Source organism: Chiloscyllium plagiosum, chromosome 3, assembly GCF_004010195.1.
Source record: "Chiloscyllium plagiosum isolate BGI_BamShark_2017 chromosome 3, ASM401019v2, whole genome shotgun sequence".
In the NCBI taxonomy this organism is placed as follows: Eukaryota; Metazoa; Chordata; class Chondrichthyes; order Orectolobiformes; family Hemiscylliidae; genus Chiloscyllium; species Chiloscyllium plagiosum.
The window spans coordinates 43904820-43931920 of NC_057712.1; the positions used below are offsets into that span (position 1 = coordinate 43904820).

At 40.6% G+C, this 27101-nt stretch overlaps 1 protein-coding gene across 4 annotated transcripts in view; it reads right to left on the minus strand.

Moving 5' to 3' along the window:
- The window catches only part of khdrbs2 (KH domain containing, RNA binding, signal transduction associated 2), a 584244-nt gene that overhangs the window by 240516 nt on the left and 316627 nt on the right, over nt 1-27101 (minus strand). For all 4 annotated transcript variants that reach the window (XM_043681438.1, XM_043681448.1, XM_043681427.1 and 1 more), the window contains exons 5-6: nt 12473-12600; nt 9010-9196 (exon numbers count right to left, since the gene is read on the minus strand). In XM_043681438.1, the coding sequence (XP_043537373.1) occupies nt 9010-9196; nt 12473-12600 (315 nt within the window). The remainder of the gene's footprint in view (nt 1-9009; nt 9197-12472; nt 12601-27101) is intronic.

Sequence of the window (27101 nt, forward strand, 5' to 3'; positions counted from 1 at the left end):
CCAAGCTTATCTTATTGATATGGCAGATATAAATCTTTTTTCTTCCACCAATAAAATTAGTGTAAGTTCCTGGCAACCTTAAGAAACACTTGTCTCAGCCATTATGCAACTGATTCTTCAACACATTGCCTCTTAATGCTCCACAAGCATCATTCTCTTTAACATTGATCTATGTAACTTGCCATCACCAAACTATCAGCCTCATCACACCACCATGTGGTGGCTCTTGGACCAATCCATAGACAACGTCAATCCTTCAAATACTTCACTTTAGCTCGAAGTAGCACCCATGATCTGATGCATCTGCCAGGCTGTTGTGTGCGCAAGGAAAGACATGTATCGACACAGTGTGCACTCTATCACTCTTAGCTTGCTTTCTTGACATTCACTCATTTTGCATTTACTTCGAGGCTGCCAGCCTCTGTCTATTTCACACCATTTTTCTGATCTGCTCGGGGTCTTCGGTACTAAGTTACAAGTTGCCAACCTCTGTGGTATGCATTGCTTTTTAACGCAGAGGGCAGGGCAGGCAGCTTTTCACAGTGGGAAGCACTGAACAGTCCAGGGGTGAACATGTTATTGTATAGTATCTTACTATGTCAACATCATACCTACAACATGTGCCAACAGTTTACAGGACAAACACATTGCTTTAAGTAACTGTCCATGTGTGCAAGTTGGGGAACAGTTGGTACTGTAGTGAGTACCAACAGTCAGGAAATACTGCACAATCAGTTCATTTACTAATAAGCATCTTCAGGCCCTAAACTGTTGGTAGGTGGCTCAGCTGTCTCTCCTCACTGAGTTAAGATTAATAAACTTCCATGCTTGCTGTGCTAATAGGATGTGGATTAGATACAAAGGCATCAGCTATTTTCCTGGAATCAAAACATAAAGGCCAAGGTATGAAAGCCAGCCTGGCTGCTCTGGTCTCTACAGGGCTTGTACAGCTTAAGATTTTCCAGAGATGGGTAAATAGGAGTTAGATTTGCAAAAGGTACAGTTTGGAATGCATTCACTTAAATGAGCGAGGCAGCAATGGTTGAGACCCTCTGTCTCATTTAGTCTGGCAGTCTGAAAAGCCCACTTCAGAAAACTTGACAGCTCTATCCTGAAGTGCCCTCCACTCATTGGGCAAGCTAGGGTAAAGGTCACCTCAGAAATGTAATACTACCTTCAGACATCTAACACACCTATAGTTACACTTCGATTCCCATTCCACTGACTTGAACACTCCAGGTGAACAATCCAGGGCAAGATTGAGGGAATTCTGCATTGCTGGAAGTGCCATCATTTTGGATGAAACATTGAATCACCACCCTATCAAATCTCTTTTGAATGTAAATTATTCCACAGCATTATTTTGAAGAACAACATGAGACATTTTCTTTCATGCCCTAGCTGATAATTTTCCTTCAACCAACATCACATTACTTGGTCATTACCACATGGCTGTTGAGGAGCTTGTAAATTGGTTACAGTGTTTCGTGCATGCCGAGTGGAAGCAGTGTGAACCATTATAAACTGCCTTGTAGGAACTCACCAAGTCTTCTTCAACAGTACCTTCCAAATCTGCAACCTATAAATACAAGATCAGCAGATGCAAGGGAACACCAAATTCCCTTTCAAGTGACTCACCATCCTGATTTGGAAATGTATCGTCGTTCCTTCAGTGTTGCAGAGTCAAAATCCTGGAATTCCCACCCAACAGCTTTGTGGGTCTACCTAACCGTATGCACTGCAGCAGATCAAGAAGGCAGCTCAACACCAACACCGAGGCATGAGAGAAAATGTCTCATGTTTTTCTTCACCAAGGATAAATTGGAACGAACAATATTGGTGGTCTTGTCAGTGAAACTCATATCCAATAATAAACGTGAAAAAAATAGTGATATTGTGAGGTTGTGAAGGCGGTATATAAATACAAGTCTTTATTTTGTTATGCATACAACTTAAAAGGGGTGTGTAAAGTACTTCAGCAGATCACCATCAACATCTCAAGATTAATTCCAAATTGAGCTGGCCATCCAATGAAGGAACGGAAAGTTGTAACAGTGATTACACTTCAGAACTACTTAGTGCGCTGTAAAAGAGGTTTGAAGTATCCCAAAGTTGTGATAGTTTCTACTCAAATGCAGAAATAGTTTTTGAGGTGGTTGGTTATCTCAGTGGCTGATTGGTGGGTTTGCAGTACAGAGTGATGTCACGGCATGGGTTCAATTCCCACACTGGCTGAGGTTACCTTGAAGGTCCCACCTTCTCAACCTGTCCTCTTGCCTGAGGCATGGTGACTCTCAGATTAAACTACCACCAGCATCTCTAACGAGAGCCGTAGGGTCCAGTGGGGCTATGGTGGCTTTACCTTTACCTATTATTTTTGTCCTCCAATGAATGGAAATTTTCAAAGCATTATTATTATTGTTTACCCATCTTGCCAAATTATTAATTAATAAGATGATTATTATGTCATGTCCTGAAATTGAGAACAATCACATGATGGCAAATTGTTTAACCCCCAGTAATTAAAAATACAACAAGGAGGAGTTTGTGTTCAATTCTGGGCCTGTTGCAGGTAGATATAGGACTATAGGTTGAGAGGGCCATAGGAATGAGGGCTCACTTTAAAAATGGCCCATACTATTGAACTCAAGAAAATTATTGCAACATATCCTATAAATCTTATTAGAGAGGTCCAAACAAAGACAAGTACTAGATATGTTCAAACAGGAATCAGAGAATCAGACAGAAGGAACAAATCTTTCTCCTCTCACCCTAAACCTCTCCTGTTCTGGACTGTCACACCCTGGGGAAAAGATCTTGTCTATTTCCACTATCCATACCCCTCATGATATGTTTTGTTTCTGTTCATTCATGAGATTTGAATGTTGCTGGCTGGGTCAACATTTATTGCCGATCCCTAGTTACCTTCAAGGAGGTGATGGAACTTGCAGGTGGTGGAGTTTCCATGTACCTGCTGCCCTTGTCCTTCCAGGTCGGCTTTGAGGGTGCTGTCCAAGGAGCCTTGTAGTGCATCTTAATGATACAAACTGCTACTGCTGTCTCTTAATGGTGAAAGGAGTGAAAGCTTGTCGATGTGGTACCAATCAAGCAGGCTGCTTTGTCCTGGATGGTGTCAAACTTGCGTTATTGGAGCTGCACTCATCCAGACGCCACATGCAATTCTAGTGTCCCTGCTGTAGGAAGGATGCTGTGAAACTTGAGAGGGTCCAGAAAAGATTTAGAGGGATGTTGCCAAGGTTGGAGGGTTTTAGCTATAGGGTGAGACTAACTAGACTGGGGCTATTTTCCCTGGAGTATCAGAGCTGAGGGGTAACCTTTTGGAGGTTTACAAAATCATGAGGGGTGTGGATAGTGGAAATAGACAAGATCTTTTCCCCAGGGTGTGACAGTCCAGAACAGGAGAGGTTTAAGGTGAGAGGAGAAAGATTTAAAATTTACCTAAGTGCTAATATTTTCAAGCAGAGGATGTTGTATGTATGGAATGAGCTGCCAGAGGAAGTGGTGGGGGCTGGTACAATTGCAGCATTTAAAAGGCAGTTGGATGTGTATATGAATAGGAAGGGTTTAGAGGGATATGAGCCAAATGCTGGTAAATGGGACTAGATTTATTTAATGTACCTGGTTGGTATGGATGAGTTGGACCAAAGGGTCTGTTTCTGTGCTGCATATCTCTATGACACTAAGAGGGGGGTATTCCATCACACTCCTGAATTGTGCCTTATAGACAGTGGACAGGCTTTGGGGCGTCAGGATTGGAGTTACTCATTGAAAAATTTAGCCTATCTTGCCTGTACTAGCATCATGGAAGATCGTCCCAGTTCTACCAATTGCCCTAGTCTCTGCCTAAAACTCTGATTAGATTAGATTACATTACATTACAGTGTGGAAACAGGCCCTTCGGCCCAACAAGTCCACACCGACCCGCCGAAGCGAAACCCAACCATACCCCTACATTTACCCCTTACCTAACACTACTGGCAATTTAGTATGGCCAATTCACCTGACCTGCACATCTTTGTGACCGTGGGAGGAAACCGGAGCACCCAGAGGAAACCCACGCAGACACAGGGAGAACATGCAAACTCCACACAGTCAGTCGCCTGAGGCGGGAATTGAACCCGGGTCTCTGGCGCTGTGAGGCAGCAGTGCTAACCACTGTGCCACCGTGCCACCCACCGTACCTTTAGCATTTAACCAGTTGCCTTTTGAATGCTTCTGGTTAATCTGTTTCCACTGACCTTCAGGAAGTGCATTTCACATCACAGCAATATATTGCATGCAAAGTTATAATTAGATAGTGAGAATTTAAAAAAAAATTATCATTGTACTGATGTTATGAAAGAAGAAAACAAAAGAAAACTTTGTGCTTAATTTTTACTCAAGAAGCATGAATTCCTTTCCTCACCAAGTGTTAAAGTCTGAATTTCAGTTCCCAGTGAGATTAGTAAATGTTATCACCCAGAGGGAGGATTTTAACAAGAAAAGAGACTGGCCCTAGCAGCCTGACATTGAATAAAATTCATGATAACCTAGTAGCATTAGCCTCTGGCTTAGTGCTTTTATACTGAGCTCACCAGCCTGTGATTTCTCAGCTGTTGAGTACAGAAGCAGAAAATCGCAATCAACAACTCACCAGTAATTTAAGCAGGAGCCAAAGGTTTCAGTTGGGTGATTATTCTGCTGTCAATTCACTGGATCACCAGTGGATACAAGTCAGGTAGGGATAGCTAAAAACTTCAACTATGCTCCATTTCATCTAGTTCATGCTTCACTGTCTGGTGATATTATAGGGAGCACAGCATGGAATAGCATCCCCTCTCTCCCTTCATAACTCCTCTCATGATCTGAAATATTTATATCTATATCTATATATTGCCTTTAATCTAAAAATAGTAACAATGAAGAACATTTTTATTGACTTTTAAATGTTTATGGAATCTGGAATTTTTTTAATATGTGAAAAGGATTTTCCTAAGAGTTTATATAACTCATAAAGGAATCAACTCTAATTGTTTGATAATAAGAAATGGTGGTCCAGTCAATGAGGGCACATGGTAAGTATAAGGGAAACCTCACCTGAGTAAGACAAAGGCTGAGTGAGTATATTTGAGAATTTGCCTCAAAGTGGAAATTCAACTATTAAATCTTCTTCAATTCAAATTTAGAGTAACATTCAGATTCTGACCTCGAACTAACAACCTAAATTAAACAGGCAGGTGTCTGAAAGGAGCAGTTGTCTCTCAGTCATTGGAATCCCTTGTCTGAATAAGTTGCCTATTACTATAGCAGAAAGATAAGTTAGAGAGTGACTCATTACAGATTTTTAAAGCACAGTTCAGTAAGGGGGCACAGTCGGTGTGAGAGAGATTTTATCTGAGTAAGACAAAAACCGAAGCTGAGTGAATATAAAACAAATTCAACACAGAAGAGGAGAGTGGTGCTTTTAGTAAAGTTTATTCTAAGAAGCTAAGTGGGGACTTTGAAGGAGGTGCTTTTCTCTTTTATTCTTTTTTAGTAAATTCTCTGGTAAGGAACTGCTATTGGAGACTATCTTTAAATTGCTGTAAATTCGAAAAGCATATTTTTAAAAAAAGTAGTTATACTTTGATTTAACTGGAAAACAATAAAAATAGGAGAATGTCAGGGCCAATATATTAAAGCAGTATAAGTAATTCAAAGCAGAATTAAGTTAATGTAAGAGATGTGAAGTCAGGACATCTTAGCACTGCTTAGTTGAGTGTGAGGCCTGTGACATGTTGGAAGTCATGGACCCTGTCAGTGCCTTGGATGACTACATGTACAGGAACTGCTGCCAACTGTAGAATCTTTAGCTCTAGACTTTAGAATTAGAATTTACCTTCTGAATTGGCACTTCAATGAAGGTGAGAGATTAATATCGTCAGAAATCTGAAATCTTGTGTGGAGATCAACGTCTGGTCAACTCAGCTGACATTATTCAAAAACAGTACATTGGCCATTCATATGTCTACTGATGCTGGGAATATGTCAGGAGCAAAAGGAAGATATTGTCTGTTAATAGAAATGTGCTGTTGAAGCTTATCTCCATGCACTCATCAGGATAGACACAGGAATACCACCTTTCAAAGAAAACAATCATTTATGTTGTATTAGAAAAGAAAACTGGTTGGTAAGTTGGCTGTTACTGGTCACAGCATTGCCATGAAGAATGCACTAGGGATCTACTGACCTCAGGCTTTTGTTTAAGTTTAAAAAAAGAACAAGACCATTACATATTCATTTATTTTCCCTGCAGGTCCTATGCATACATCAAGCAAGGGTATGTGAGTTACACTGAGACCTCTACTGATCACCTTACATTAGCTGTTAGTGTAATTCTTAGCACATTTGTGGTTGTTCATCAATTGCTGTGTAACTGCAAGATGCGACAACCACTTTTTTTAAAACAGTGGATTAAAGCAAGGGCTGAGGAAGATGATATTTCTATTTTCAAAACTCATTGTGAGCAGTACCTACAATGTTGCTTTATTCAAGCAGTGGAGGAGCTTGGTAGATATCTCAGCTCTGTGGGTGTAGGTACAGGGCAGTTTTGTCTGATGGTAGACGGTTTACATCTATACTTTCCAATCTTTTATATTTAAGGAATGCTCTACACATCATCTGTTCCTCCTAACAGAGTGGATAACCTCACATTTTTCCAAATTATAATCGACCATGTTCTTGCATGTTTATCAAGTTTGTTCAAACCGTCCTGAAAATGATTTACATCTTCCTTACAACATAACTTCCCACTTAACTTTCTATCATCTGGAAAAATTTACTTCTGGTCCACACCTTTAAAACATTAATATATATCACTTTGGTTTGTAACATCCTGAAAAAACTCTTAACAAATTCATGAAATACAATTTCTCAGTCACCAATCCATGTTGATTATTCCCAATCAAATCACTATATTGAGTGCAGGAGTTGGGACGTCAGGTTGCCACTGCACAGGACATTGGTTAGGCCACTGTTGGAATATTGCGTGCAATTCTGGTCTCCTTCCTATTGGAAAGATGTTGTGAAACTTGAAAGGTTCACAAAAGATTTACATGGATGTTGCCAGGGTTGAAAGATTTGTGCTATAGGGAGAGGTTGAACAGGCTAGGGCTGTTTTCCTTGGAGTGTTGGAGGCTGAGGGATGACCTTATAGAGGTTTATAAAATCTTGAGGGGCATAGATAGGATAAATAAAAAAGGTTTTTTCCTTGAGGTGGGGGAAGTCCAGATCAGAGAGCATAGGTTTAGGGTGAGAGGGGAAAGATATAAAAGAGACCTAAGGGGCAACTTGTTCATGCAGAGTATGGAATGAACTGCCAGAGGAAGCGGTGGAGACTAGTACAATTGCAACATTTAAAAAGACATCGGAATGGGTATATGAATAGGTTTGGAGGGATATGGGCCAGGTGCTGGCAGGTGAGACTAGCTTGGGTTGGGATATCTGGTCAGCATGGACGGATTGGACCGAAGGGTCTGTTTCCGTGCTGTACACTCTATGACTCTAAATGTCCATTTATTACATCCTTTATAACATATTTTAGTATTTCCCTACTAATAAGGCTAAAAGGTAAATAGTTCCCTGTCTTATCGCTTGCTTCATTCTTAAGTAGTTGGGTGACATTTGCTAGTTTCCAACCAGTGGGAAGTATACCAGAATGTATAGACATTTACAACATTATCATTTGCGCACCCACTATTTCTGTAGCCAGCTCCCTGGGACTTACCAGCTTTCAGCCCCATTGAGTTATTCACAACATCTTTTTTACTTATTACAATTTCCTTCAACCTCACCTCGCTACACCATCCCCCACCCACCCCATTCTCCTTAGTCAATTGGATCCTTAATTCAGGGAGATTCCTTGTATCTTCCACAGTGAAAACAGACAAAAAAAAATCATTCAGCTTATCTGCTATTTTTCTGTTCCCCATCGTAAATTTTCTTTCCTCTGCCTGCAATGGACACACATTTTCCTTTGACTGAACATCAAGCTGGGAGCCATTGCCCCAATCCCTGACCCCACCACCCCATACCTTGGCCTCATCTCTGAATCCCCTGGCACATTCTCTCCCTGTGACTCTCCAGTCCCTCCATCATCCGCAGCAATTATCAGTGTTCTTGGTTGCTTTGTGATCCTGAGGTTTAAGAGATGGAGGGCAGTGGTGTGTGGGGCGTTGTGCCAAAACCATGACCTCCTCTGTGGAGCTGTAGAGCTCAGAGGCTCAAAGGTTGTCAGAATCCAATGGTTGGCACCTCTCGCTGAGTGGTACCTCTGCCTCTTAGGGTCTTCATTCCTGGTGAAGGACACTAGTGGGGATATAAGTGCATTCCTGAACATAAACAGGCAGAACCATTTGTTAAAAATGTATTGTGCCACTTAAAACTGGCATACTATCTATGGCACAATGAGGAATTGAAAGACGACTATTACTACCTGTTTCCTTGCTGTATACAACCACAAGTGCCAGCTGGCTTTTTGTTATGCTGGTGAGAAATTTTCGGCGTCACAAAGAATGGACAGTGATTCTAGGGCATCCCAGTTGAATGTTGTCCTGTCCTCAGCTGGGTTTGCACACAAAGTCTTTTCATGTAAATATTTCTAGCCCACACCTCAGGATCAGGTTCTGGCTTCACACATGTCCGAAGGTCTTGGCGCTCACACATGCTGATCACACATATACAAGTTTCTGTCATTCACACCTTATCATGTTCCAACAGTGGTGTTTGGAAATCATTTAAGACAGGAACACAGGCCAATGTCCCAGCTCAGGGACACTGAATCCAACAACACCAGCTTCCTCAATCCTACTAGAAGACAACTAATTCAGGACATATCAGGAATGTAACCTACAGTTCCTTGGGATAAATTCCCCAATTGCCAGTCAATATTTTAACCATGGAACCATATGGGTTTCTGATACACTGTTACTATTGTATTGAAATGCCAAGGGGGCATCTCTAGGTACTCACATATTCATCATACGTATCCTCTTCTGGTGGAGGTGGTGGTCGATAACCAGATGCTCCTGGTCCTCCTCTACTACGTGGTGCTGGAGTACCCCTCACTGCATGGGATAGAGAGGGTACCCCCCGTGCCACTGGTGTTCCTCTTGGTACTGGAACTCCTCGTCCAGGAAGGAGAGTGCTGGCACGTCCCCTAAAACAACACAGAACAGTTAAAATAAAGCAAAAAAACAACTCTGGATGCTGTAGATCTGATACAAACAAAAACAGAAAATGCTAGAGAAACTCAGCAGATCTGGCAGCATGTGTGAAGAGGAAACAGAGCTAATGTTTCAAGCCCAGTGATCCTTCTTCAGAACGCAGGACAGTTTTTGTTTGAACATCGACCAAACTTTAAAAAAGTTTGCTTTAAAAAAAATCTTGAAGTATGGGCATCATTGGCAAGGTTGGTATTTATTTGCTCTGAGGTGGTGGTAGCCCTTCTTGAACCACTGCCTGTGAGTTGATATGGTTGAGAAGCTTGCTAGCTCACTCCATTTATGTGATAGGTTAGGACTGAAGTCAGATGGATCAAGTAAGTGAGACTGCCTTCCCTGAAGGGGGAAACGTGAACCCATTGGATTTTAATTATAAGCTGAGCGTTCGTGGTCACTTTTACTAATGCCAGTTGCTATTTTCAGGTTTTTAATTCAGTAAACTGAATTCTAATTTTGAACTGTTTTTGTGGGATTTGAACTTGTGAACTTGCTCAATTGCCAGTCCAGATCTAACTGGTTAACTTGGTCTGGTAAAATGACTATTGTTTGACACAGCAAACATTAAAGTGAGTATTAAATTATGTTTTAAATATTAAACTATTCAATGTTGCAGCTGCTAGAGAATGCAAAGGGGGTAATTTGTCACTGTGTGAAGTATTGTACTCGTGATATATTAGAACATAGAAGTATAGTACAGCACAGGAACAGGCCCTTCTGCCCAAAATGCCCAAGCCAACAATGATGTGATTCTAAACTAATCCCATCTACCTGTACATGGTCTGTATTCCTGTATTCACTACCTGTTCATGTATCTGTCTAAAAGACTCAAACATTGCTATCGTAGTTGCTTCTACCACCTCAGTTGGCAGCGTGTTCCAAGCACCAAAGCTATCTGTGTAAAAATATTTTCCTTGTACATCTCCTTTAAAACTTTTCTTCCCCTCTCACCTTAAGCCTATGCCCTCTAGTATTTAATATTTCTACACTGGAAAAAAGACACTGACTATCCACCCTATCCATGCCTTTCATTACTATCAAGTCAACCATCAACCTCTGACATCCAGCCAAAACAATCCATATTTGTCCTATCTCTCCTCATAGCTAATTTTTTCCAATTCAGGCAGCATCTTGGTAAACCTCTTTTGCAAAGCCTCCACATCTTTCCTGTAGTGTGGCAACTCCAAATGTGGCCTAACTTTGATATTTAATGCCCTGGATTGATGAATGCAAACACGCTGCACATCTTCTTTACCACCTTAGGCACTTGTGTTGCCACTTTCAGGGAACTATGTACCCTTTGTATATCCATGCTCTGAAAAGTCCTGCCACTTTCAGTATACTTTACTCTTGCATTTTGTCTTCCAAAATGCATCACCTCACAATTGTCCAGAATGAACTCCATCTGCCATTTCTCTGTACAACTTGCCAACTGATCTATATTGTGCTGCATTCTTTGACAATCTTCCCTACCATTTTCATGCCATCTGCCAATTTACTAATCAGCCCACCACATTTTCATCCAAATCATTTATATATACACATTACAAACAGCTGAAGTCCCAGCACTGTGACAGACCTCCAGTCAGAAAAAACAACCTTCCACAACTACCCTCTGTATTCAACGACCAAGCCAATTTTGTATCCAACATACCAATGCACCATAAACCTCATGTGACTTCATCATTCTCTAAACTAATGTCGAAAAGTGAAACTATTATCTCTTTCCTTCTTGTTCCAATAGTATTGATACATATATAGACAGACACACATAAGCATAGATATGTGTACATGCAAACGTGCACATGTGCATCTGCACTCATACAGCCAATTTGTAAACACAGGCATAGAGCCACCTACACATGCACATGCAGTCACTATGTAAACACAAATAACCACACATATATACAGCCACATACACATACGTATGTATATATTGTATGTGGTAGGCTTATAATGTTGTTTCATTGGCTGCACAATGTTGGATGATTAACATCAAACAAATGATACAATGTTGACATAACAAATAATATCCTTTCTTATCCTGCCATCTTAAAAACATTAGAATTAATTTTGCTCATACCAATGGCAACTTGACATAAGACCATAGGAGCAGAAATTAGGCCATTCAGCCCATTGAGTGTTCTCTGCCATTCAGTTATGGCCGATAGATTTTTCAACCCCATTTCAACCCCCTGCTTTCTCCCAATAACCTTTGATCCCCTCAGCAAACAAGAAATTATCTGTCTCTGTTTTAAATATACTCAATAACCTTGCATTCACAACCCTCTGTGGCAATCAATTCCACAGATTCACCACTCTGTGGCTAAAGATGTTTCTCCTTGTCTCCATTCACAGATTGGAGAAGACCAGGAAAGCTGAATTAAAACAGTGTAAGAATAGGAATAGATGGGATGATGCTTAGTTTCTTTGCTCCCAGAGAGTAGGGAGCTCTGGAATGTATTAACGTTGGGTTGGGTATTGTCTCTCTCTATACACTCTATTGGGAGAGGGACCGACTCCTGAGGGTCAGAGTTCCATCAAACAGAAGAAAAGTCTCTTTATAGTCCAGAATCAGGAGGGGAGTGGGATGGGGTCGGGAAGAGGGGAGGGGTTTGGGAGGAGGGGAGTTGGGAGGGAAATGAGAAGAGAGGAATGGAGTGGGGTTTGGGAGAAGTAGAGAGGAAAGGGATTTGGGAGAAAGTAAGTATGCAGGGGATTGGAAGATGGGGAGTTGGGAGAGGTTTGAGAGAGGGTTTTGGGGGAGACGGGGTAAGGTGCTGAGGGTTTGGGAGGAGGTGGTGGAGAGGGACATCAGTTGGTGTTTAGCATGGATTTTCCAGCCATTGTGAATATGGGGTTTGACGAACTGACTTGCCCTTATTATCAATTATTTGGAAATGTCTGATTGTCCTCACTGGGACACAGTACTATGTCAACAGTGCTCTGTAGTAAATAATTGAAACATCACATCAGCACAGTCTCAGTGAGCAAACATTACAGAACATGGAACCAGTCCAATGCAGGCTTTAGAATTCTACCATGATCTTTGCTTTGACACCAGTGTGTGATTTAATCCTGCTGCTGGCCCTAATGTTTTTCTTTTGGGGGGGTGGGGGGAAGAGGGGGGAGATGTTGAGTCATGGCCCTCCTTCCTGCATGGTCTTTTCCTACCTGCTCTTGTCCCCATGTACCCTTCCCTCTGGCAGATTTACCTCGCTGCTGGTGTGAGGGCAGATCGGATCACCCTTCCACGTGTTCCCCTCCCTCGATTAGAATCCTCGGAACCATTCAGGTATGACAGTTCTCTCAACTGTTCCTGACGAATCTCATCATTGTAGTCCTGCACAGAGGAAAGACACTTTCAGTACTATCACAATCCAATCGAGCATTTTCTCAGCAGCTTTAGCAAAGAATAGCATTTTAGTTCATATCTCTCTGAGGGTATTACGGAATTGTTTTCCCACTGAGCTCCTTTACATGATTCTTTTGTTACTAATCCATACAAACATAAAATAATGAAGCTCATGGTGATGTGTTTACAGGCTCAAAGCAAATGCACAATTGATAAGCATTACCTTATTAATGAACATTATTTTTCATTGAAGTACTTGCACAGACATAGACCATTTAGCCCACCTAGTCTGTACCACGTCTCTATGCACACAACCCATCTCACCCCATCAGCATATCCTTCTCGTCCCTTTCCTCACATACTTAGCAAGGTTCTCTCAAAGTACAAATTCAAATGCCTATCTCAGAGCAATATATAAACTGCACGTATAGCTCTCCTTACAATAGATAAAATGCTTTAAATGAATTTCAAAAAAGACAATGAGATCTGGACTTCTCCCACTTCCAGGGGAAAAAAAACAGGCATGAAATGCAATTATCCTTTTGCTCTGACACAGAAAACATTTTACATCAAGGACTAAGACATATAAGTGCATTCCTGTCTCTCAGTAACATTTAGCAGAGGATAAAATTTACCATTAGATAGCAGCCCTTCTTAGAAGGAAGATAGTAAACGAAAGTAGCTGAATTCTTAACATTCTTAACCCAAGCACCACAAGAACACAGGGTTGGGTCAATGGAGCTAATAACCATTGTTGCTACATCCTCATCCCAGGCAGATGGCACTGCCACACAAAAAGAATCATTCTCAGTACATTAAACTATCCCAGGAGCTCATATAATTGTGAGCTCACTTCAGACATTTGAGCCTGTGATGTAGAATAACTCTTCAGTACAGTGCTGAGGGGCTGTTGCCCTGTCAGAGGTGCTGTCTTCAAAATGGGTTGAAGTGAAAGTGAAATATTGCCCTTGCACCAATCTAAAGAGGAGGAGGGGCACTTTACCCTGTTGCCAATGTTTCATCCTCCCCAGCATCAGTAAAAGCAGTTTATTAGGTGTTACTTCATGAATTTTATGGGACTATTCTGTGTGCAAATTGGCTACTGCGTTTTTCTATAACAGTGCTCACATTTTCAAAAGTATTGTAGTGGCTGTAAAGCTGTGAAGTTCTGAGGTTGAGAAAGGTATAATGCAAATACAATTCTGTCTTTGTCATATAGTCTGGCTATGCCATCACTGCTACACATCTGTCATGACTATGCCTCCTCTTGCTAAGCTTTCAAAACACAACTGGAAAGTTTGAAGTATCGATGGTTATGAAGCAGCATCTATAGTAGCGATGTGGCATAGGCTTGGATTAAACCAGGAATTTAATATTGCTGGTTATACCATAATCAGGAGAAGAAGGGAGGAAACATAATTTTAGTGGAAAAATCTTATTTCAATGCTAAATGTGAAGATGTCCCAGAAGATGTTGTATTAAGACAGAATCAATACTGATAGAATTAAGTGATAGAAACATTAATGGTAAAATTATTGATGTACATTACAAACCATCCAACAGATGAGATAGTAGGGAAGATCAGTAAACAGTTAGAAAAGATATGTTATACACTGACAATAACATTGGTTGATTTTAACCTTCCCAATGTATCCCGGAATTTGATTTCTGTGCGCCGTCGAATTGGGGATTTCCTTTAGGAATCACCAAGGACTGTTTCGGAGAACTGTGTGTCTCCAGCCGAATAATGTTAAAAGCACTATTTGATTTAAGCACTTATGAACAGGAATGGGTCCTGCAGCCTCTTGAGCCTTCTCAGTTATACATGGTTGATCTATACATCAAACCCTTTTACTTACCTTATATCTATATCTCCTAGTACTGTTATCCACAAAATCTCAGTTCTAAACATACAAATCAACGCCCCATTCCAATAGCTTTTTTGAGGAAAAGCATTCCAGATCTTCACTCGCCTCTGTATGAAGATTTACTTCCTGTCATCACTCCAGGTGGACTTGATCTAATTTTAAGGTTGTGCCTCCCTTGTTTTGTCTTCTCCACTGGAGGTAATAGTTTCTCATCCTTGGCCCTGTCAACTCCTTTCATCAGCTGAAACATGTCAATTCCAGGAAATTAAGTAGGCAACTGAGGCAAAAATAAGAGACCAATTGGGAGGTATTGGCCAGTCTAAAATTAGACTTAATGCAAAACAAGAAAGGATCATGTCAGTTAAGTGTAATAGACAGGAAAGAAGAAAGCAAAGTACAGACAGATAAAATAGGAACCATCAAAAAATGACAGGGTGGAAAAACTGGCCAACAGACTGACAGATCAGCAGTAAATCATCTTCAAACATGACTTGGACAGAGTGCGAAGACAGACAAAAAGGTGAAATCAAAATAAGATGGTCTGTACACAGAAAGCATTTCAAACAGGACTTGGACATATCAGATGCAGAAGGAGCATGTGTTATTAAAATAGAGCTTATTGGTTTTTAATCAGAAACTTTTAAGTGCAATTAATTTGACAAACACTCTAACTTGCCAGTGTGCACCAATCTCAGTCACAGGGTTTCTTCGAATCTCCTTAACACCATTATTCACTTGATTATAAATCAAAATATGAAATTGTGATTAGTCTTTACAAACACTTACTCAATCACTCTGCATTTCCATAATTGCGGCTTTCTGTACAAATTTATATTGTTATTAGATACTATTAATTCTAATAGAAATGACATTGTTGGAAATGATCATCTTTAATCAATAGTGGTGAAGAAGGCTTTTGAACAAAAAATCCATTCATGGGATGTGGGAATCAGTGCTGGGTTACTATTTATTGTCCATCCTTAGTTGCCCTTGAGAAGGTGATGGTGAGGCTGCTTTCTTTAACCACAGAATTTCAGGATTTTGATCTAGCAACACTGAGTAAAAGGCAATATATTTCCAACTCAGCATGGTGAGTGGCTTGAAGGAGAACTTAGAGTTGGTGATGTTCCCATGTACCTGCTGCACTTCTCCTTCTAGATGGCAGTAGTTTTGGGTCTGGAAGGTGCTACGTAAAGAGTCTTGGTAAATTTCTGCATTACGTCTTGTAGAGGGTACAGACTGCTGCTACTGAGCTTCAGTGGTGAAGGGATTGAATGTTCATGGATGTGATGCCAAACAAGCGGCTCCTTTGTTCGAGGAGATGTCAAGCTTCCAGAGTATTGTTGGAGCTGCACGTATCCAGGCAATGATTTGGAGGTGCCGGTGTTGGACTGGAGTGGACAAAGTTAAAAATCACACAACGCCAGGTTATAGTCCAACAGGATTATTTGGAAGAACCAGCTTTCGAAGTGCTTCTTCTTTACCATATATGCGGCAGGTACTCAAGTGACTCAGCCAACATTATCTATCTCATACGCTACAAGCAAGGATATCCTGAGGCCTGGTACATTGGCAAGACCGAGTAGAGGCTACGACAATGAATGAATGCACACCCCACAACAATCACCAGCCAGGAGTGTTCCCTCCCAGTCAGGGAACACTTCAGTGGTCCGGTACATTCGGCTTCGGACCTTCAGGTGACCATCCTCCAAGGTGGACTTTGGAACAGGCAACAATACAAAGTGGCTGAGCAGAGGCAGATAGTCAAGTTCAGTACCCATGGGGATGGCCTCAACCAGGACCTTGAGTTCATGTCATACTACAGGTGACCCTACTGCACAATACACTCATTCTCTCTCTCTCTCTCTCACACACACAAACACACACTCTCTCTCTCTCTCTCACATATACTCACACATACTCCCCCCACACTCTCACATGCATCCTCTCAGGCTTATTTCCCATTACACGCTCACATATACACATTATACACACACTCTCACAGACACTTACAACCCCACACACATACCTACATGTACACACTCACTCAGTCTTCCCACACACATAAGTTTGTGAGGTGAATTTGTACTTGCAGAATTACATTTTATTTTGCTCAAAAACTGCAGAAATCCATATAAGATTCTGTAAACCCCATTTCAGAAATAGAATCAGTCTGACCTAACATTTGGACACAGATAGACTTTAAGCTCACACCTTCCATGCATTGTCTGAGCTGAGATGGCATCTATTGTTAATGTAATTGAGAAGGTAATTTTTAAAAATTTCTGGGATTTACATATGAAGGAACCAAAATTAACATGATCATTTTAAAAGATGAAAGACTTCAGCTAAATTTGTTTACTATTACATTCTAAGACACTGCAACCCTGTTGCTATAATTTCTGTTTCTTATGATTCTTATGATTCCACAACAACCTGATGAAGAAGCAACACTTCGAAAGCTAGTGCTTCCGAATAAATCTGTTGGACTATTACCTGGTGTTGAGAGATTTTTAACTCTGTCCAGGCAAGTCACCTTCTGACTTTTGCCCTGTAGATGGTGGACTGGCTTTGGGAATCAGGAGGTGAGTTACTCACTACAGGATTCCTAGTCTCTGACTTGCTCTTGTAGTCACTTTATTTATATGGCTAGTCCAGTTTCGCATTTGGCCCACAGTAACCCCCAGGGTGTTGATAGTGAAGATCCAATGAAGAGTAACACCACAATGTCATGAACTGATAGTTGGATTGTTTCTTATTGGAGCTGTTCATTGTTGGGTACTTGTGTGACAGGAATTTTACATGCCATTTATCACTCTTGTGTGAATATGGAGTGTTTCATTATTTGAAGAATCCCAAATGATGTCAATTGTTGCATAATCATCAGTTAACATCTTCAGTTCTGACCTTATTGAAGAAGGGGAGGTCATTGATGAAATAGTTGAAGATGGTTGGGCTAGGACACTACCCTGAGGAACTCCTGCAGAAATGATGCCTTGGAGATAGCAGTCTGATCTAGAGGGGCTGAAAGGTCTACTTCTGTCTTATATTCCTATAATGTTGTCATGACAAGAAAGAGTCTTCACAGTCAATGAAGTACTTTTGAAGTGTGATCTTTAGTCTCAGAAAGGAAATATAACAGTCAAAATAAGTATAGCTAGCATCCATGAACAATAAAGTGAAAAGGACCAAAATTTTTTTTTTTTAGTGATGTTAACTCAAGAATGTTGGTCAGGACACCATTAATAACTTGTCTCTTTTCCTTCAAAACAGTTCTACAGGGATCTTTTTACATCCCCATGGAATATATAATGGGGCTTTGTTTTATTGTATTGTCCAAAATCACAGAGTTTGCTGGTGCAACACTCCCTCAGTACTGCTCTCCTCAGAGATTCAGGCCCAGAGAACCAATCGATAGATAAACCATGTTGTTCAAACCATTAACCAATTATTCTGAAAGTAATGCATCTTTACCCTCAAATTCTTAAGAGATTAAAAATTAGGAAGCAACAGATGAAAACCTGAATTTTAGGAAAAAAAATCATTATTTATGTATAATCTTTCTCATCATCTTTGACCGTTAATGTATTTCACTGCCAGGTAATTTCTTTTTACAGCATAGTCAGTGCTATACATTTACAACTGAACAGTTTGCAAGGACACTAAATGAAATCAGTAGTCACACATCACCAGTTTATAGTCCAGCAGATTTATTTGAAATCACAAGCTTTCACAACGCAGTTCCTTTGTCAGGTGCACTGCAAAAGCTTGTCATTTCAAATAAACCTGTTGGACTGCAACCTGGTGTCATGTGACTTCAAACTTTGTCCACCCCGTCAGCATCTCCACATCAAGTGAAATAACCAGGTCATCAAGATAGGAGGTGGAGTAGCTCACTTGGTTCCTCAAAATTGCTCCACAATTCAACAAAATCACAGCTGATCAGATTATGGCTTCTGTTTCTCATAACCTTTGATTCCTTGTGGGTCAAAGAATTATCTAACTCAGCTATGAATCTATTCAATAATCCAGACACTTTGGAAGAAAGAATTCTCAGGACATACTACTCTCCATTGTAAACAGAAGACCCCCTAGTTGTGAAATAATGTTCGAGATTACCCTTCAAACTCCTTCTGCCCTCTCTGGTGGTGAGTTTGATGACAGGATGGGCACTGAAACAGGTAGGAGACTGGCAGGTGAGCTTTGTGGCACCTTCCTGCCTCCAATCAGATTAGATCAAGGGATGGTGGTTGAAATTGCTGCCCAATTTTCCAGTCAGCCGCCCAAGTGCACAATTAGTTATCACTAAAGGGGCTTATTCTGTTACTGCTGTTGTAGATGGGCCTGTCACCAAGCAGAAAGCATGACAATGAAAACTCTCCTGGTTGTCTCCACCAAGAGATTTGGCAGAAATGGGAGGGGTAACCTTCTGCAAAGGCACACTGCCCTGAGTGAGGAACCCAGCATCAGAAAGGACAGCTTCTCTGGGGCCAATCTAATCTTCTTTCAAACCCTCAACCCCAACCTCACAAATCCCTTCCTTACACAACTTACCTCTGCCCTGGGTCACTCCCCAAAACTAGCCTCTGTTGTTTGCCATTCTGGTAGACCCATGAGAAAGACAGCTCTGGCCTCTGAATGGCTGGCATAACTCAATAGGCAGGACGTCTGCTCCTGACGGCCTGGTTACCCAGAATGGTGTCCCCTTAGCTGCATGACCATCTGGCCTTTAGCAAGGGAGGCAACATGGGCGTATTACTAGCTGTCCACCTTGCAGATGAGACTCTGACCCTTCCACAAGTGTACCCATCCTCTCAGCATCTACCCTGTTAAGCTCCAGCCGAATCTGGATATATTTCAATAATATCATTCTTATTCTTCTAGATTCAACTGAACATACACCCAAGTAACTCAACTTCTCCTTCATAAGACAACCATTCATGCCAGGAATCAGTATAGGGAAGCTTCTCTGAATCATTTCTAATGCAAGTCTATTCTTACTTTGTAAAGAAACGATTATTTGGGAATCCAAGATGGTGACGATCTAGGAAGATCACATTGAAGAGCTCTGCACTGCATCGCAAGTGGGACAAAGTCCTAACTTGCCCAACCCAGACCACCGTGATATCCTGGGACTCTGGAAAGGTTGTGGAGTCCCAGGAAACTGTCACAGAGCAACTTACTTTGGTTTTCGCCATCCAATGATGCTAAAGAAGGGAGGAGGTATGTCTGAGGCCAGGCCTGCAGCCCAGCCTGCAGGTTCCTCAAACTCTATTTCCTACCAGGTCCTGGTGAAGGAGATGTTGGGGAAACAGAGGAGAGGTTGGCTCCGATCTCTATCATGCTTCAGAAGCATGAACAGCAGCTGGGAAACCTCGAGAAACAACACAGAGTCATAGTGGTGGAAGCTGACACTGGTCCCTCCAAGGATAGGATCCAAGCCCTGGAGACGCAGGTCCTTAATTTGCTTGACCAGGTTGATGACCTCGAGAATCGTGGCAGGAGAAAATATATTCAGATCGTCTGTTTCCCGGAGGATAAGGAAAGTGAGCGACTGGTGGAATTTATTGAGGACTGGTTACCAAATATCCATAACTTGGAGGCTAGAATGAGAAGCTTGAAGATTGAGAGCTCACCAGGTCACGACGCGGAAGTCAGGTGTGGACCAATGTTGTCGTCCTATCTTGGTTCGGTTTCATCACTATAGAGATAAGTAGAGAATCGTGGAAGCTTCAAGAATCCAGGGGAAGGATCCGAAGGCCTTAATTTACGAGGACTTTAAGATCATGTTCTTCCAGGACTTCTCAGCAGCAGTGATCAGAAAACGTCAAGAGAAGACTGAGGGCACTTGGGATCCAGTACTCTCTGAGGTATCCGGCGGTGCTTCTGTCACCTTAGGTAGATCTGTACATCTCTTTGACACGTCGGAGAAGACAAGAGACTTTGTGGACAAATTAACTTTATCTGAACAGATTTTGTTTTGGTAACAATCTGGTGTAAACTATGCTCCGGGGCGGCTGGGATGTGCATGTTCAGTTTCTACGTTAAGTTGTACCAAAGGATAAGTGGGGTACTTACATCTTTATTTCAAAATTTCTTTATTCACATTGTTATTCCATGATATATTTTCTTTCTTTGCTGCTTGTGTTCATACAACTCTAGCAAGGAGGAAAAATGGCTGGGATGGCTAGATGCCTACTTATGGGCAGTTTATGCCCGGTTCAGGTATTTAAATGCCCTGGCTGCTGTATTGGCAACAGGATGGGAAGTTGGGTTTTGGCATGTGTAGATGCTCCCTTTGGGTAGGGGTGAGTTCCCCTATTCAGCGCCATTAGCGCTCTATTTGTTGGTTTGTTTTTTGGTCTTTGTTGTATATAATCATTGATAGTTTTGTAAGTTTGTTAAACGTAGTGGTTTTAGTTTATGTAACTTTTATTTCCGATGGATCTTGCAACACTAAGGCTCGGCGATTTGCAATTCGAATTCCTCCTCTCTGGAATCTAAATGTTACTGCAGAAGGTTATGCCAAATGACTTGATTAAATGGTGTACTTGGAAGATCAAAGGGAGTCACTCATCAATTTAGAGGAAAAAGGCACTCTCGAGTCTTAGAAAGGAAAACGTGGATATTGCTTTATCACAGGAGACACACTTGAATGACAGGGAGAATTTGAAACTACAGCAGAATGACTTTGATTGGGTTTACTTTTCAGCTTTTAATACCAGAAGTAGGGGAGTGGCTATATTGGCTAGGAGGAATCTCCCATTTAAGTTAGTAGAGTGTGTTAAAGCCACACACGGGAGGTTCGTAATCCTCAGAGCCCTGATAAACGGGGAAGAGAATGGTGTTTTTAATGTTTATTGCCCTCTGGCCCATCCCCTCACATTTCTGGTAGATGTATTCTCTAAATTGTTCAGTCTCGAGTTCCGGCATATCATTATAGGGGAGATGATACCCTCTGTACAAACTAAACAATTAGCGGATCTACGTGTGGAGTTAGGGTTGGTGGATGTCTAGAGGTGTCTCCACCGTACAGGCAGGGATTTCATGTTTTTTTTCCCAATCCACACAGATGTCACACCAGGATTGATTTTTTTCTGACCCCCGTGGCAACCCTGGACTTGGTGGCATCTTGTATGATTGTTAATACTATCATCTCCGATCACGCTTCCTGTTGGTCAAGATTAAGGACGCTATAGTGGACCTGAGGCACTGGTGAATGGGATAAAAAGTTTGTGGAGTACTTCTCTAAGGAATTTAGGGCATTCAGAGACATTAGTTCAGGCTCGGTTAGTAGCCCATCCGTCCTTTGGGAAACTGACAAAATCTATGCTGGAGGTTACTTATCTCCTACTCTGCCAGTAGGAAGTGGTAGAAGGGCGAGCAGTAACATCTTCCCGAAGCACTGTCGAAGGCAGCTGAGAAGGCTTACTTTGACAGGCTCTCATTGGCCAAACTACAGAGGATTACAGTGCTGCGGTCTGCATTGAATTCTGTGCTCTTATAATCATACTCTAATATTTTAAATGCCTTACAGAATGTCTTTTCAAAATTCAAATACACTACATCTACTCTTACTCCTTTATTTACATCCTGCTTGTTACATCAAAAAATTCTAATAAACTTATCAAAAACAATTTCACTTTCACAAAATAATGTTGACGCTGTCTGATTGTATTCCAGCTTTCTAATCATTCTGCTTGTACCTTCTTAATAGTGGATATTAATTTTCCCAATTACAGACTAACTGGTGTAGACTGTAATTTCCTGCTTTCAGTCTCCCTCTTTTCTTCAATAGTGGTGTTACATCTACAATTTTCCAATCTGCCAGGGCATTTTCATAATCTAGAGAGTTTTGGAAGCCTAAAATCGGCATATCCACTTTTTTTTGCAACCACTTATTTTAAGACCTTGTTGTGTAAGCCATCAAGTCGAGAACATTTATCAGTCTATTTAATCTCCATAGTTTGCCCAGTACCTTATCCTTGTGGATATGATTGTTTTGTTCCTTACTCCCTTTCCCCTGCGACATTCAGTTTTTGTTTTACTGTTCTTGAAATGTACTCTGCATCTTTTACTGTGAAGGTGGACAAAGAAAATTATTTGTTCCAGGTCTTGCTAGCCCCTTGTTTTATCATCCTCTAAAGGATCAACATTCACTTATATATTCATTTCATTTTAATCACAGTTTTGTATTTCTTGCTAGCTTTTTCTCCACACACCAATATCACCCATTTTTGCAAAAAAAAGTCATCCTTCTTTGTGTTCTAATATTTTCCTGAAAATTTAGGCTACTATTACATGTTATAGCATTGTACATATTTTCTTTCAAAACGATATTGTCCTATTTATAAGTAGTCTTAAGAACTGGTAATATTGGTTGACATACAAACTATTATTGATGATACCAGATGAAGGAAGTATAATTCTTTCATTCAAACATTGCCATGCAATCTTTTACATTCACCTCAACTAACACATATAGCCTTGGTTCAACAACTCATTTTCTGAAGCTGGTGCACACACTCGTTATTCTCAAGTTGGGAAATGTTGGCTAGGGTATTGGGAGAACTCCTCTACTTTTCTTTATAAATACATCCAATGGTTTAATGTCTGCACTAAAGAACTGCAACTCTGACAGTACTGCACTCTCGCAGCACTGCATTGATGTAGTGGCTTTGATTATACACACAATGGTAAAATGGCTGTGTAAAAACAGCAAGAACAAGAATTTAATGAAGAAACTTCCTAATGTTACATTCTCAACCTTTTAGCTTTTGATAGCAGTCTTGTTTCTGAATGAGGAAGTTATCAGAATGTCCCATTACAGATATGAGTATAAAACATCGACCAATATTCTAGCTGCTGTGATCCCAACTGATGGCAATGTTAGATAAGTCAGATTCCAGAGTGAATGGATAGGCTTGATGGAAGACTGAACATATTCACACAAGGCTGCCAGTTTACTTTTAACAAAAAGAACGTAGGTTTATCACACAATACCTTTAAAAAGTGTGTGAGATAAAAACACACACAATTATGAAAAATCTTATGATGAAGCAAAAGGAAAAAAAAACAACCCATTTGCCCTATATTCTACATAGTCACTCAAGCCCAGTGAAGTAATTCTCCTAATTTCATTTCAAAATTATTTACTCAACTGAAAAGGTTGTAACTATTTCCTTTTAGTGACTGCCTTCACATTCACAGATGTGATTCTCTTTGTCTCTTCCTGAGAGTCTCAAACTGGTTCAGTCACTGATTTTTCCTTACCAAGCCTTAAGAAAAGATAAAGGCTGTTAAATCAGCTTAAGATCTCTTTCCAGTTCTGATGGCCTGAAGACTGCCAAGGCCAAGCTGCTTGTGGTCCCTGGCAATCTCTCTTGCCTGTAGGTTGTAAAAACTCAAATCAACAATAAACAGCAATGATCTCACCAGACAGCCTGTTGAGTCACTTAGCCAATTTTGCATGCTTTCTTAGAAATCTGTCTATTGAAAATTTCTTGAAAACATATTTATTGGAAATTGGTCTTTTCTTCACTTGTACAAATTAATTTAAGACACCTTTTCCAATGAAAACACCAACACAATACTGAAAAACAAAATATATTTGTCCACACCTTTTTTAAAAACACATGGTACAGTACTGAGGGAGTCCCCTGTGTCTGAGGAAGTATCTTTTAGATGAAACAATAAATAAGGCTGCCCTCTCAAGTGACTGCAAACTTTGTCACTATTTTAAACAAAAGGTGTGCTCTTGTCATCTGCTGGCAAACATTTACATCTTGTTCGACATCAGTAAAAACAGATTATCTGGACATTGCTATGCTGTTTGCGGGAGCTTGCTGTGTCCAAATTACCTGCTACATTTACCATATTATAACAGTTTACTGCACCTCAGTAAGTACTTCATCGCCTGTGAAGCACTTTGGAATGTCTTGAGACTGTGAAAGGCAGGATATTAATATGGGTTCTTTTCTTTTATTGAAGTAATGAATATGACAGTATGAAAAGCAATGGAAGTGATTGGGGCATAAATTGGCAATAATAAATCCCACTAAGCAACAACTGACATCTGCTACTGATTACTGGCACAAAGCAAGCAGAAGAACCTGAAGAGAAAGGGGATGTGATGATCTTGGGGGATTTCACCACTTCAATTCATGGGCAAAACAGAGCAAGTAAGGAATTGAAGTACAAGACATTTCATAGAAGTGATCAGTGACTGCCTCTTGGTACAAACTATAATATATACCATCAAATAACTTGGAGGTTCATAAAATACTTCTTTCTCGGTGGTTATGTCAACAAAATAGAGGAGTAACATGCGTGATTGGTTGGAAGCAGTCTTTTCATCTGTTAGCCTGCTCCTGTTTTGAGAAGTGGGTGAAAACAAATGAGAGGAGAAGGGGTAAATGGCTTGTTAACTATCATTCAATCCCTATTCAGATTAATACAGAGGAGGATGTGAACGTGAAGCTCAGTCTGAGCTAATTCTGGCATCCATTATGAAAACGGTGGACAGCATTTCAAAATATTCAGCCCACTGTTCTTAAGTCAAAGTAATTTCATTTAAATGATACATTGATATACAATTTTCCTTCAAAACTAAATTTCCACTTAATTTGTTATGTTATGTACACCACTTAATTAATCCATTGGAAAATTTGAAAATGTTTATGCAAAAAGCAATATGGATTCCTAGGAGTAGACTGTATTACTCACAGTTATTATTTAAAATAACTTAAACATGGGGATAACCAATTCAAAGAATCATAGAATAGTTATAGAACAAAAGGAGGCAATTCAGATCATCATCTCTTGTTGGCTCTCTCCAAGAACAATTCAGCCAATCCCACACCCTGTCTACAGTTCAGCAACGTCATTTACCGTATTTCATGCGTTACACATATATGTTGTAAAACTAGTTTCAATCTTATTGTGTTCCCTCTTACTTCACTGAATTTTGTAACATTTTTCTATCTGTCTCCCCCAAATGTTTTGTGCACTTTATTTACACAGTCTGTGGCGACCTCCTGCTTTCTGTCCCTTCACCAAATTAAGTTGAACATTCTGCAACAGCGTCATCAAACTGTTCGGCAGAAACACTGGCCCTACCTCTGTTAAGGGATAACCTGTTGTCTTTAGGATCCTTGAGAGAAAGTGAGGGCTGCAGATACTGGAGATCAGAGCTGAAAATGTGTTGCTGGAAAAGCACAGCAGGTCAGGCAGCATCCAAGGAACAGGAGAAACGACGTTTCGGGCACATTCCTGAAGAAGGGCTTGTGCCCGAAACGTCGATTCTCCTGTTCCTTGGATGCTGCCTGACCTGCTGCGCTTTTCCAGCAACACATTTTCAGTTTAGGATCCTTGAGCCTCCTTACCATGAACAGTGGCTCTTCATTGGGCATAAATAGCACAGCTTGGGCAAAGTTCATTGAAGAAAGTGAGAAACATATGGTGAGTGATGCAGGAGCCTGAAATCTTGCCGTGAAAATAAGATAACCCAGTGCAGAGATGGAAGTGAAGTTGACCAACTTGTAAAATGCAGTAGAGTAATGGAATAGTCTTTCAATAATGTAGATTATTCAATAACGTAGCAAGGCCTGGTATATCTTCAATGATCTATTATGGTAGCTAATACTTATCTGAATAAACACTGTTATAATGAATCCCAAGCCTTGAACTTGTCTTCACCTCAACCAGTCAGTCTTCAATCTAGATTTATAAACTTGCTACCTTTCCCCAATGTGCAATGATCTAAAGCTCTCTATCCTGCACTAATTTCATTTGGCAAATGTTACTTGAGTTGTGGGTTACCCAATGTTTTAAGCAATGATTGTAAATCTATTTCCAGGTTGTGAATGTAAATGAATGATGAGTTAGATTGACATTTTCTGGTGCAGATATGATGGTTGAAGAATATCTCTGTAACAAACACGCTCTGTGCGCAGAAGTTATTAAGGTTATATATGTACAAGTCAGCTCACCTCTAAAATGAGATGCCTGTTCAATCTTGTTCCACTCCATTTCCTAAATCTACCAGCTCAGAGCAAATGGAACATTTAGGCTTCTGCAGGCAAGTCAGTCAAAAGTGAAGTGTGGCGTAATTAATTGAAGATATTTATACAGCCACTCCAGAGCTTAGAGGTATTATGGAAAGCCCTGCATGATCCTTTCTATAAATACAAACACTCATGTGAAAGAACGAAGGAAAACCTCATTTGCATCTGCTGCACTCATTAAAGCATGTCTCATCCAACTGGGGGTGAAGTTAGCTTTAACTTCACTTTAAAATAAAGCCAGTGCAATGAAAGTATAGTTAAATATCATTAGCTGTATTCAGGAAAAGACTTGCATAATGACAAGCACAATGACAACACAGTTCCAACTGTTTTTGGGGAAGTTTCATTTTAAAAATACTCAAAAAAAAATCATCCATGAGGTACGAGTATAGCTGGCTAGGCCAGCATTTGTTGCATATCTCTAACTGCCCTTAAGGAGGTGATAGTGAGCTACCTTCTTAAACTGCTGCAGTCCATATGGTGTAGGGGCACAGACAATGCTATTAAGGAGGGTTTTGAAGATTTTGATTCAGAAACATTGAAGGATTGGCAATGC